The 14,051-nt window shown below is 33.7% G+C and overlaps 2 protein-coding genes across 2 annotated transcripts; both read left to right on the plus strand.

The window, feature by feature from the left end:
- Positions 1-3,310: 3,310 nt before the first annotated feature.
- On the plus strand, positions 3,311-4,471 carry LOC125851915 (uncharacterized). Its single transcript, XM_049531660.1, has 2 exons — positions 3,311-4,034; positions 4,182-4,471. Exons 1-2 carry the CDS (start codon positions 3,513-3,515, stop codon positions 4,194-4,196), a joined length of 537 nt encoding a protein of 178 aa, XP_049387617.1. The 5' UTR covers positions 3,311-3,512; the 3' UTR covers positions 4,197-4,471.
- Positions 4,472-12,524: 8,053 nt separating this feature from the next.
- Positions 12,525-13,964, plus strand: LOC125851908 (rust resistance kinase Lr10-like). The gene is made up of 4 exons (XM_049531651.1): positions 12,525-12,594; positions 12,697-12,752; positions 12,851-12,860; positions 13,219-13,964. The coding sequence occupies exons 1-4, from the start codon at positions 12,525-12,527 to the stop codon at positions 13,962-13,964; spliced, it is 882 nt and encodes a 293-aa protein (XP_049387608.1).
- Positions 13,965-14,051: the final 87 nt, after the last annotated feature.

Here is a 14,051-nt window from a genome sequence, read left to right on the forward strand (position 1 = left end):
CTTTTTCTTTTTATCTTTTTTGTTTCATTGAAAAAAAAAGTCTCGAATCCAAGACTTTATATTAAATTGTAAAAGATAATTATAAACTACACAAGGCATGTTCTAGGAAAACTTGCTTGGGTCCAGTTGTCTTAATCCATTGTTTGAATTGATATATTTTCTATTAACAAAATAAAGACAGTTCATATCACCTAGTGGTGTGGTAGAATGAGTGGAACTTCAATCCCTTCTTAATTAGAAATTTTAAATTTAATCTTTGCCAATGAGTTTCCTCTATAAATTTTGTAGGGTCGGTGTAGTAGTGGAGTAAAAAAAAAATGATGGGGTAAAAAAATTGAATTTTAAAATTTAAAGTATTTTTCAAAAATAAATTTAATTTTAATTTTTTTTGGCTTGGTGGGGAATGAGGGTTGGTTTGGAAAATGTTTTCCTTTTTTTTATTTTTTTTATTTTTAAGGGAAGTCATTTTTCCTTAATTTGAGGAAAATAAGTTGATTTGGAAAATATTTTCCAAAATATTTAAGTTAACCAAACATGAGAAAATTGAAAATTTCGTACCAAACACACACTTAGTGTCTCCTCCCCACCTACTCAACCCACTTAACCCTTGACCACCTTGCCCTCAAACCCTCATTTTATGTCCCTATCCGCCTCTATAACGTTTTGCTAGATAACATTGAAATGATCTTAGAATAATATTTTATTACTTATTTATTTACCGAACACTAACAAATAAGTAAGAGACCCACTTATTTTTCAAAGAAATCATTTTCCTTAAGGTCCGTTTGGCCATGCAATATGAAATCATGAGATGAAAAATGAAGTTTTGTTTGAATATGCGATATGAAATTTGTGTTGTATATTTTCTCATAAACATAAAAATCTCATAAGTTGTAAAACTATTAAAATAGCCTTAGTGGTTTATTCAATCTTACAAAATAAATTAAAATTTATAAAATCGCATAATAAATTATTATAAAGTTATTTGTTCTCCACTTAAGTAACTTTTTCATCTAACCTTAACTGATCCAACTTTAATTCAATAAAATAAAAATTGAACATAAATTGTAGTGTACTAGTCTTTAATATAATTCTCTCACATAGTACGAACGATCTTCTCACGTTGAACTTGCATTTCTCGATCATATGATTGAGAAAACAAACCAACATTGTTACTTTGAGCCATTTGTTGGTCAATATCATCCGCAACTATATTTTCATGCTCATAGACTATTAATATTTCATCACTCCTTTGGTATTCTCGCAAATAATTATGTAACACTGCACAAGCTATGACAATTTTCACTTGGGTGTCAAAATCAAAATGATTCATGCCTTATTTCACTTGTGTGCAATTACACATCAGTGCATTAATTTCGTTCTAAAATCAAACATACTAGAAGTAGTGATTATCAAATATACATCACCAATTTTGTCTTTTTTTTCATATTACGTTGCCTTAAACATTCTCATATGTAGCAGAAAGAAATTTTTTTTTATTATGCAAAATCAAAAAGTATCATTCCCTCCGTTTTATTAATATTCACCAAATCAATTCCTATTTTATCATTTATATTCACCAAATTTAAAGTAATAGTAATAAATTTTATGTTGGTGAGAATAATAAATTTTAAAAAGTAATGATGTGATTATAAATTTTATTTACATATGAAATAAATGGTTAGTAGATATAAATGTGGGATTGTTTGACAAAATATAAACTTGTGGGTCAATTTTTTCATTTAAAAAATCTCAAATCATGATATGAAATTCTAAATGGCATAATACATAAACATGACCCTTAACTTGGTTTCAACGGACAACTATGCCCTCCAACTTTGAGTTTGCACAAGTAAATACTTAAACCTTTATAAAATTGAACAAGTAGACACACGTATCCATGGCATAATACACGTAGGACGCCACATAGGTCATAAAATTGTCATGTAGGGTGCCATGTCAGATGAATGTGTCTATTTGTTTAATTTTATACAAGTTTAAGTGTCTACTTGTGCATACCAAAAGTTAAAAGTCATAGTTGCCAGCTAACATCAAGTTAAGGGTTATATTTATGTATTATGCCTTTTAAAATCATGATTTTTGGAGAATATGGAATTTCATCTCATGATATGAAATCATAAGATATGGAATCAACATGAAATCACATTTCCAAACGTTGATTACATCTCACGATTTCATATCATAATATATGGTATAACATGACCAAACGCATACTTAGTACCAAACACACTTTTGTCTTATTATTTTCATGTGATTGTTGCTTTTTTTTTTTTTTTTTAATTATTATTAGAGATAATTGTCAAAAACACACCTAAACTAATAAGTAATAATTTAGGTATAAAATTCACACTCTCAATAGTTTGGATATGAAACTCAAAAAAATAGATAATTTAGATGTATTTTTTGACAATTTATCTCTTATGAATTATTATATTGCACGTAGTATTCTTTCTTTTTTGGGTAGCTCGTTGATAATTTTTATTTGGTTCCTTTAATTTCAGGAATATTAAAAAAAAAGGGAAAATGCATAAGTACCCCCAACCTATGCCCGAAATCTCAGAGACACACTTATACTATACTAAGGTCCTATTACCCCCTGAACTTATTTTATAAATAATTTTCTACCCCTTTTTGGCAACGTGGCACTATCTTGTGGGCCCAGCGCGTGTTGACAATTTTTTCAAGGATAGTGCCACGTAGGCCGAAAAGGGGTAGAAAATTATTTATAAAATAAGTTCAGTGGGGTAATAGGACCTTAGTATAGTATAAGTGTGTCTTTGAGATTTCAGGCATAGATTGGGGGTACTTATGCATTTTCCCCACTTCATTTTCTTGGTTCCATACCATAATTTACTTTCCACGTCTAGAGTGTCCCTATTGCCTTTCAGTAGAGAATTAATCTTCCGCGTTCACATAGAGGCGGATGCAACTTTCGGGATGTAGTTCATCTGAATCTCGTACTTTTTATAAATACTATAAATTTATGTATATGCATGTTAAAACTTCAATACATATTAGTTATTAATTAATAACTTTAAAAATATAATAAGCTCAACGCTACAAGTTTTATAAATTAAACCCATAAAATTAAAATTATGAATCTGCCCCGCATTCACACGATCGTGTTGATAGATAAGTGCTAATTCTTTACACGTGTGAAATGTTAGGTTCAAAGAAATGACAACGAAATTAACATGAATGAAAAAAGGCAGAGACCTCACGTTTATTTAATTAGCAAACAGGAAGGTAACTCGAGACATTTAACTCAACCCCAGGAAGGTAAAAAAATCTTTGCTTTGTGAATTTTTTGTGTCCCACTCCATTTTCCTGGTTTCATACCATAATTTACTTTCCACGTCTAGAGTGTCCCTATTGCCTCTTTGTATTTCTATTGGTGAATGTCGCTTTAGTTCAGTTAATATATAGTTAAAGTTGACAAATCAGAATTTATTTTTGCAATAAGAAAAAAATTCAGAAGAGGGATTTTAGAGATGTCAATAGACACAATCATGGAAGAATATGAGTATTCCTTTGATTCTAATACAGACGCAATCGTCTACGGCGTTTCTGATCCTTCTACATCCGATGAAAGCATGATCTCTGATCCCAACATTCCATCATCATCATCATCGTCAGAGGACGATGACGACCACCAGCAGCAGCAGATATCAATTGCTGCTGCGGCTAGTGGTGATGGGACAAATGATTTGACTGAATCATCATGTGCATCGTCCAACCGGTTTACAGATGAAAATCAAATTGCTGAGCAAAGAGCGGTAATGACATTTAACGTTGATTTTGGGGAACTTTCTGGGGTTGCTGTTGGCAAAAGCTGTAATATTGAAATTGGTCACCATTTTCACCCAGGTTTTCATTATGGGCCAATCGAACATCCATTGTCACCTAGGTTTTCATTTTGGGAATTGCCAGAGGAAGTTGATAGTCATATATATTGGTCTTCAGTTTGGGATTTGCAAGTGGAAGATGACCTTTACGATATAATTAATTGGTTGGTAGGTAACATTGAAAAGCCTCATTTTGTGTAAAGCTTGACAATTTTTACTTCCGTATTTGGCACACTAAAACGCCTGTTTAGATTGGCTTAAAAGTGTCAACAAACTTAAAAATATGTATTTACGAAGTTGCTTGACACAATGTAGGTTTGCCCCTGCTGATATTGGTGGAACTTAAGTCACACACATTTGAGTCGCTAAGGAGCAGAATCAGAAAGTGTTCTACGGTTATGTTTTTCAATTGCTGTACCTCGTCGTAAGGATGCAAATGAAACCGTATGAATCCGCCCCACATAAATTTACCCGCATAATGTTTTAATTAAAAATAATGTACTTTTTTTTTTTTTTTTCCTAACGTTGAAATAATATATGTATCTTCATTTCAAAGCCAAATTGTAGAATGTATACAGTCATTAACTGAACTAAGCTTAAAGTCCTCTTCCATCTTTGCCTTTTCTTTTGTAAATAAATAAATTTTATTAATTGTGTGTTAATTTTTATTTTTTTTGGTAATTAGCAACTTTTATTAATCACCAAAATTAGGCATTACAAATCAATGGTCAGGTTAAACGCAACCCGCCATCTTAACTAAAAAGAAACTTAGAAGGAGCTACCAAACAGATGCTAAAACTTAAAATCTTGGACAGTACACCTGATTTTGGGAGGAGCTCTAACACATGAGACATAGGCTATCTCCTTTGCAATTGATTCTCATTCCCTGCCTCTCTTTTTGAATATGCAAAAGTTCCTTTCCATCCAAATGGCATAGATAGTCTCGGAACCATTTTGAAAACCTGAGCTCCTTGGGAGTGCCCCTTAGAATTTACAATCATCCAATCCAAATGTTGGTCTCAAGTACAAATTGTACAATGTTGTATTGTTGTCCAATTTTCCATCTTGATCCATATCTGCTTAGCATAGTCGCAATGCACAAATAAGTGTTCTTTGGTTTCCTCATGCTTACAACAGAGTGGACATTTTGGATCAATCTGCATTCCCCATTTAATCAATCTATCAGTTGTTAATAGTCTTCCCCACATGAGTAGCCAAGTAGTGAATATAGCCTTAGGCCTTGCTGTGTTCTTGTACATTATTGACTTCCAGGATACTCTAGGGCATATCTTTAGATTAGCATAATATATCTGTCTGATCATGCTCTTACCTAGCTGGCCGTTTGGAATTTGTTGTAACATGTCTTGTGACCTAAAGATACTTCTTATCAACCAGCACACATGTTTCGGTATTTGGATATGCTCTAGTTGCTGCCCTTTTATATAATACGTTTGGATCCAACTAATCCAAAGTTTGTCCTGCTTATTGGCAATATCCCACAAAGACTTCGCTAGAGCTGCTTTGTTCCACAAGGAGATATTAATCAAGTTTAAACCCCCAACACACTTGGGGTTACAGACATACTCCCAAGCTACCAGAGCTTTCTTCGTGATTGTACCACTCCCTGCCCATAAATAACTCTTACAATGTGCATCTATAAGATGTAAAACTTTAGCTGGTATGGAGAATAGTTGTGCTTAATAGGCTTGGATGCCAAATATTACTGATTTAATGAGTTGAGCCCGACCAGCATAGGATAGGTTCTTGGCAGTCCAAGATGAAATTCGAGATGTTATCCTGTCCAGTAATGGTTGCCATTGGAGATCTTTTTGGTAGCTAAGGGCACTCCTAAATATTTAAAAGGTAATTCACTATAGCTAAATCCCAATATCTGAAGGATTTTGTCTTGTTCTTCTCTAGTTACCCCACCAAAGATAACTGAGCTCTTACCACGGTTAGCTACAAGTCCAGATGCTTGAGAAAAAAGTTTGGAAGCAGTTGCGGAGAGCAGATGCTGAGGATGTGTCTCCTCTAGCAAAGAGAAGTAAATCATCAGTAAAACACAGGTGACTGATGTTTAGCTTAGCGCATCTAGGGTGGTAGTGGAAGCCTTTTATCTCCTTCAACCCCTTCAGTAGCCTACTCAAGTACTCCATTCCTATGGCAAAAAGAAATGGAGACACGGGGTCCCCTTGCCTCAACCCTTTGGCAGCATTGAAAGGCTCAGTAGGTTCTCCATTGTTGAAGATATTGTAGCTAACAGTTTGCACACATTCCATAGTCCAATTAGTGAACTTTTCAAGGAAGCAAAGCTCAATCATGACATGTTTCAAATAGCCCCATTCTAGTGAGTCATAAGCCTTTTGTAAATCAATCTTGATCATACATCTAGGGGATATATTCTTCCTTTTATTGCCTTTAATCAATTCATGAGCAAGTAGAATATTGTCCCCAATCTTTCTACCAGCTTGGGCTTCACAAATAATATGCGGCAACACATTTTGCAATCTGTTTGCTAGGATCTTAGCAATGATCTTGTAAAGGACAGAGCAACAAGCAATTGGTCGAAACTTCTTGATTGTGGCCGGGTTAGGAGTTTTAGGTACTAGTGTTATTGCTGTGCAGTTAATAGATCAAGGCATCTTACTTGTGGTAAAGAAGTCTTTGATTGCATCCAATACCTCTTCTTTGATAATGGACCATGACTTTTTGAAGAAGACTACATTATAGTCGTCTATACCTGGTGCTTTGTCATCTCCAATAGCATTCAAGCTAGCAAATATCTCTTTATCAGTAACTGGAGCTATGACGCTTATTCTTTGCAGTTGTTGGAGTTGAGGCCCTTTCCTCATGATCAGTTTATTAACAGCTGGTAGCAGCAGTTCCCATAAGGCCCTTTATAAAAACTAATAATCTCATCCTTAATAGCTGACCGATCTGTTTTGCATTAGACCTCAATTCTGATATCTGCTTGCTTTGGGTCCTTTCAAGAGTCATTTAAGTAATTAAGTTTGTTGAATGAATTTTATTTTATTTTATTTTGTTCTCTCTAATGTATACGTACAATTTTTTTTTTATTATTATTATTATCAATTCACTGCTCTACCCTCTAGTCTGTACATAAAGCCATAATTTTAGAATCAAACATCAGCAAATGGACCATGTATATAAATAGTGAAATTAATAATTAAGAAAAGACTAAAATGATAATTATGGCATAAGTTAAAACAATTGATTCCTCTAAAAAATCAAAACTTACATTAAACAAGACTTTGTTAGAAATGCCAGTTGCCTCCCCTGTTTCCAAGAAACGCTCAACACATTTATTCTTTAGTTAAGTTTCAAAAGAAAAATTCCCAACCCCGCCCCGCATATTTCTTTTCAAAAATATTTTATACTCACCCCGCAAAAACTCTAACCCGCCCTGCCCCGCAAATACTGTTACCCGCCCCACTCCATTGCCATCCCTATCTGTATCAGTCATGTTCGAGGAAGTTTAATGTCCAACTTTTTCTTTTTGTCTTTTTGTTTCATTTGAAAAAAACTCTCCAACCCAAGATTTTATATTACATTGTAAAAGATAATAAACTAGCATGTTCTAAGAAAACTTGTTTGGGTCCACTTGTCTCAATCCATTGTTTGAATTGATATATTTTCTATTAACAATAAAGAGAGTTCATATCACCTAGAGGTGTGGTAGAATGAGTGGAACTTCAATCACTTTTTAGTTAGAAATTTTAAATTTAAACTTTGCCGATGAATAAATTTTGGATACTAAATGATTATAAAAAGTCCGAAAGGTTCATTGCTTTTTATCAGAGTCATGAATATTATATTCCATGTTCGAAGGAGCATGGGCGGAGCCAGGATAGCTCGGTGTACAATTTTTGATGGAAAATTATGTGATATACAAAGATTAAATATTAGTTATTCTTAGTGCATATTTATTTTTCACACATTAACTCAACTAAGAAGAAAATTTGTATATCCTTCGCTAAACTTCGAACCTTTGAATGGATGTACCACCTGCATTTTGTTGAGATTCAGTACTACGGTAGAGCCTGTAGTTATTTATGCAACTTTCAGCATGTCTAATTGTCTCGCTCCACATTGATGGCGTAATCCAATCTTTTATTTTTATACCGTCTCTACCTGTATAACCTATACTCTGACCTTTCTTTTTCTTTTCTTTTTCAATTGTATACTCAAGAGAATACAGAGTTTTATAAAAGACAAAAGAGGAAAACAGTACAAGTTCAAGTGATACTTCGCAACTAAAGCTAAGGGAGGTTTATATAGACTGGTTGTTTGCTCTGGTAAGGAAAACCTAAGGGTGTTTCTCTCGATCAAGGATATTGAGGGATTCCTTGATTGAGGCGATTTGTTGATTCATGTCCATATTAGATATGTGCATGAGTAAATCGATGTCTTATCGCTGCCTTGATTCTTTGCTGATTCAGGTAATTTTTGTATTAATCTTGATTGCGTCCTGATTTGTCTCGAGATTCTGCTTGATTGATTGTCCTAGTCAGATACTACGATTGTGGCTATCTTCACTTGATTCTGCTGAATTATCTGTGCCCCTTGAATGGCGTCTTTTCTTCTTTGTGTTGCTCAGGTGTTGTAATTCATTGCTTTCCCTTTTCTTTGTGATGCTTAAGAGCTGCAGGATTGCGTTCTTTCCTTTTTGATTCCTTCGCCTGCAATTGCTCATATAATTGTTAAGTGTCGTTTATCAAAATCAAAGCATCCTATGGGGCTAACAGAGGGGTTCAGGAGTTGAAGATGATTATTCTATATGCATATACTGGTTCTCGCGGCCACATCTAATAAACGCTTCAGCCCTCATGCTTACAATACTAATGCTTCGTTTTGAGAAAACAAATAAACAGTAGATCAACTTACCTAGCAGTCACGCGCGCATCCTTGACAGTGAAGGGTTCTGTCTTTGCTTCTTTTAGTCGCGTACCATCGAAACATTCAATAACTCTTGCACCTAGACAGAACACATTAGTCTTCATATAGTGTGCATAGTGAGAAAATTTGATTTTATCTATTAAACCTATGCCTCTATTCAGTCTAATGTGTACTGTTCCTGAAAAAAGAGGCTTATTTACATCTTCCCTATGGCGCACAATATTGCTATCGAACTCTTCAGNATCCATAGTTGTTGGGGTCAAGTGACACATGTCATCTTTTAATTAGTCATTTTTGCCATATCATAGCACGTGTATCACACACACTTTACTTTTTTTTTACTGATTATTGAAAAAGGTCTAATAGGAACAGGTTTTGGATAGATAAAAGTGTTCAATAGGTACCCGTCCTAGTTAAGGTGTCTAAGTGAATTATACAGACAATTTTAAGGGGCCGCAGATGACTTAAGCCTAAAACTTTTAACAAAAATGGTCACATGTATATATAATGTATAACGTATATATATGACATATAACTATGTATAAAAGATATATACATTCATATTCACTATTTATACAATATCTATACATGGTAATAATTTAGTTTTTTTTTCATAATTAAAAGTCTCCAATGATAATTGGTGTAAAAATTTACAAATATGAATTTGACATCTCGAACTTTGTACATGCCATTGAGAGGAGACTAATAATCTAGTCCTATGCCAAAATGGTAACAATGGGGGTAAATATTAAAATACAAAATGAATTTCACTCAATTATATTATCCTTACAGAATATTTTTTCAGATTTCATTTTTTCTTTTTTCGGCTCCCATTTTGTGTAACCTAAACAATTTCATTGTCTCATTCCGCTCGCCTTCAAAAACTTATTTCTGCCTTTAGCACATAGCAGTCGACGCAGAAGAGAGCATCCCTACGAAATAGTCAGACTTCCTTCCTCTGATGTTAGTATTCGTACATACATACACTGATGTAAGTGGAATCAATCACCTAAATGACATGATTTCATCTCTATCGAATTTTAATATCAGAACAGCGGAACTCGAATTTATTTTAAAATAAAAAATAAAAAAGAAGGATTATATATGATATTGGCAAGTTTTGTTGGTTTAATCCTAAATGTTGGTAAGCTACATTTGTCCATATTGACCAGATAACTTATGTTATTGGAAAGTTCATGGAAGAGATTGAAAGTCTTGGCTCATACGACTCTATTGTGGATTGATAGATTGTTGCTAATAGCTTTCCACAAAAGGAAGGGCATTTTAAAAGGAATTTTTTTTTTTTTGCCATAAGTTGTTATAGGTTGGAATTGGATCTCATTTTGGCATGATACACCTCCAAATAGAGCTAATGCTAAATTTCCCCGAGTTAAGAATGTTATTAAAAGGAAAGATAAATATGAAGAAAAAATAGTCTCAATAATTTTCTTGAATTTTGATCAATTCAAGTATTTCAAATTATGATAAAAGTCTCAATAATTTACTTAATATAGATAAACGGCAGTGGTGTAGCCACATGGTGGTCAGGATGTCCAATTGGACACCCTTCGTCGGAAAAAAATATCGTATATACAAGTAAAATGATACATGAAATGATTAAATAAAATATTTTGGATACCCTTAACAAAACAAGTTGTTATAGCCCAATGATTTCACCTCCTTGGAATGAGGAAGTGCTCATGTGTTTGAATGACTCCCTTTATGAAATTCATGGCTTCGCCACTGACTAGAGGTTCATACCCTCTTGCCTGTTAAAACTATTTTTCATTTTCATTTTTGTAAAATTTAATATTTTGTTAATTATTTATGTTTGAAATATAGGCTATGACAAAGTAATTTTTTTTTAATTATAAAATGCCTCACATAATTATCACTTGTTTTCCTAATAGCAAAATGATGAAGTAAGCGATACTATCAATTTGTCGTTTCTCCGGCGCCAAACTTGATTTCCCCGCGATTTGTATTGTTTTTTTTTTGGCAACTAACACATAATTTACAAAAGTTAGCTTAATGACTTCACCTTTAAAAAATTAAATTGGTTACTTTGTTAGTATTACAAAGAGTAGTTTTGGAGGCCATTATTAATGAAAGTAACCGATAATAGCCCTCTAGGTCTTATTACACATATGATCACATAATTATCCTTTTTAATACAAAAATTATTAAACGTTCAGATATTAACTAATCAAACCAAATTTTCAAATTTATTTACATGAAAGTAGAACTTAATCTGCGACAGAGGCGTATCCGGGGTCACCGGGTTCACGTAAACTATAATATTAAACTTTTAATGTTTTCAGTAATAAAAATCTAAATGTCAAATCGATCAAATTTTTATCTTAGATCAACATTTTTGTAATAGTGTACCCATCATCTCAAAATCTTTGATATGCCTCTTTATTCTGCGAAATATAAAAGCAAACAAGACTCATAAAATTCCCATAGTTTTAAGTTACATCAAATTTAACGAAGAAGATCCGTCAAAACCATGTGATTTCGGAGGGCCTCTTTAGAAAATTTGTGGCAAATTATTAGTTTCATTATCAAACTATTTACAGCCTTAAAAAAAAAAATCTTCTACTTGACTAATTTAATTTAAATACTCTCACGATCTGCCACATGATATAACAATTAGTTTCAAACTCTTCTAGAAGTATGAAACTCTTAATAAAAAATCAAAAAAATATTAAAAAAACTCCTAAACTTAATAAAAATTTAAAATATATTTCACTCATTTTACAAGATACATAATTTTTCCCAGCACTTCTCTCCATCAAAACTTGGAAGTGGTGACAAAGGTGGCACAGCAAAAAAACCATTTAGATCTGCATCCCAAATTGATGACCAATTTGAAGGTGATAATGGTAATGGATATAACATTTGGTCTCTTCTTATTTCCTTATTCATAAAAAATACTTCATTATCTTCATTTTCCTCTTCTCTTACCCTTTTCCCACAAAAGTTTAAATTCAATTCTTCAATTTCATTATTGACTTCTGAAGAAAGTGCCCTGAAATCAACATTAAATATCATTATTGCCTTGGGCTCAATCTCCTCCTCATTATTCGTATACCAGCTGAAAGATGCACTTGTTGGTACAGTCAAATCATCTGTATCAGCACCGTCTACAGCAGCAACAGTTGAGATCATCTGCTGCTGCTGTAGTAAGTCATTGTCTTCTGATGAAGACGAAGGAATATTAGGATCAGAGATCAAGCTTTCACCAGATCCAGAATCATCATAAACGCCGTAGATTATTGCGTCTGTATTAGAATCAAAGGAATCTGAAACTTCTTCTGTGATTGTGTTCATTGACATCTCTCTAAAACTCTTTTTTTTTTTTTTCAAAATAAATTGTTGGAGTTAACCTTCCTCTTCCTACTCTGTTATAAAAGAGTGAGGTATTGGCATTGTCATTTTTTTTTTGTTGGCGTAGAGAACTTTATCATATAATTTTTAGTTAATTAAAAAATAGGGCTAACTCATCGGTGGCCCCCTAAACTTGACACGATCTTTCACTTAGACACCTCAACTGAAGGATTTTCATTTTAAACACCTAACGTAGAGTTCCCATGCGTTACTTTAACACTTTTTGCACAGACATCTGTTGACCATAAGCACGTGTAAGACAACAGTTCTACGTGGATTAACTGACCAATTATATGATGCCAACTCTTAAACCTCTTTACACGTCGTTTTTTTTTTCAAACTAAAAGAAAAATGGAACCATTCTTTGTGATTTTTCAACTTCCTTTTTACGATTCTCTCTCTTCTCCGATGAAAACCCTAGGTAAATCTCCCTTCTCTTCACATGTATTTCTTTGTTTTTCCTTCAATTCGTTGTTAGTAATAACCATTGTTGTATTTTATGTCGCCATTTTTCAGGTTTAAGGTTGTATTGACGAGGTATCGGGCTGTGTGACATTGGAGAAATTGAAGAAATTAAAGGTAATGGTGTATTTTGTTTTCTACCTTTGTTTTTGTTTTCTTCAAGAAGGTGTATATTGTTGTTGATTCCGCTTTCTTTATTTTCATTTTTAATATAGGTTTTGGCTGGTAAAGTAAGGGGCTTTTTGGGTATTTCCTTTTATTGGGGTCTTCTTTTCGAGATATGAACAACTATATTTTAACTTGTTTTCATCATGGGGGGTGTGTTGTTGGAAATCCTAACCCTACTTACCAACGAGAAGTAGATGTATTTGGTGTTGGCATAGATAAATACCATTTTAGTCTTGTCGAGTTTCTTTCCTACACTAAAGACCTTGGGTATACAAATGTGAAGGAATTTTACTGTAAAGATAACAATGAATTAGTTCAAGTTACTTCTGATACTCAATTGTTAGAATTTGTGAAAGACTTGGTAGATGGTGATGAGTTTCATGTGTATGTGNTCATGTCAACGTGGTTCGCCTAGTTGGCTTCTGTGCTGATGGAGTTAGAAGAGCTCTAGTGTTTGAATACTTGCCAAATCAGTCACTTGACAAGCTCATTTTTCCGACAAGTTTCAAAGATAATATCACCCTTACTTGGAAGAAGCTTCATGATATTGCTATGGGAATAGCAAAAGGGCTAGAGTATCTTCATCAAGGATGTGACCAACAAATTCTTCATTTCGATATCAAGCCTCAAAATATTCTGTTAGACCATAACTTGAACCCCAAGATCTCTGATTTTGGTCTTGCCAAGTTATGCTCTAAAGAGAAAAGTGTTGTCTCTATGACTGAAGCTAGAGGAACCATGGGTTATATTGCACCAGAAGTATTGTCAAGCAATTATGGAAAAGCGTCTCATAAATCTGATGTTTATAGCTTTGGAATGCTGCTTCTTGAAATGGTTGGAGGGAGGAAGAATTTTGATGCAAAGGCGGATACTAGCCAAATGAATTTTCCCGAGTGGATTCATCAGCGGCTGAATCAAGGAGAAGAGTTAAAAATCAGGATTGAGGAAGATGATGATATCATAATTGTAAGAAAATTGGCTATTATAGGAGTTTGGTGCATCCAATGGAATGCGATAGATCGGCCATCCATCAAAGTTGTTACTCAAATGCTAGAAGGAGATGGGAGCAATCTAACTGTTCCTCCTCCTTTTACAACAAGAAATACCACTCACGTTGGCCCTTATACGCAAGAGTTGACGGTAATATCAGAACTAGAATGAATGGAAGCCTTAATTACAGATCATCATCTAAAGTTGTAATGTCAGAGTCAGTACAAGTGGAAGTCTGAATTTTGGTATTTTCATTAG

This window comes from Solanum stenotomum, unplaced genomic scaffold (genome assembly GCF_019186545.1).
Source record: "Solanum stenotomum isolate F172 unplaced genomic scaffold, ASM1918654v1 scaffold30548, whole genome shotgun sequence".
Classification (NCBI taxonomy): Eukaryota; Viridiplantae; Streptophyta; class Magnoliopsida; order Solanales; family Solanaceae; genus Solanum; species Solanum stenotomum.

What these genes read in the sequence shown, in the direction of transcription:
- LOC125851915 (XM_049531660.1), top strand. Translation starts at nt 3,513, where the DNA reads ATGTCAATAGACACAATCATGGAAGAATATGAGTATTCCTTTGATTCT.
- LOC125851908 (XM_049531651.1), top strand. Translation starts at nt 12,525, where the DNA reads ATGGAACCATTCTTTGTGATTTTTCAACTTCCTTTTTACGATTCTCTC. An exon ending in TTCTCCGATGAAAACCCTAG is followed by an intron (nt 12,595 to 12,696) that starts GTAAATCTCCCT and finishes TTCAGGTTTAAG; the next exon opens with GTTGTATTGACGAGGTATCG.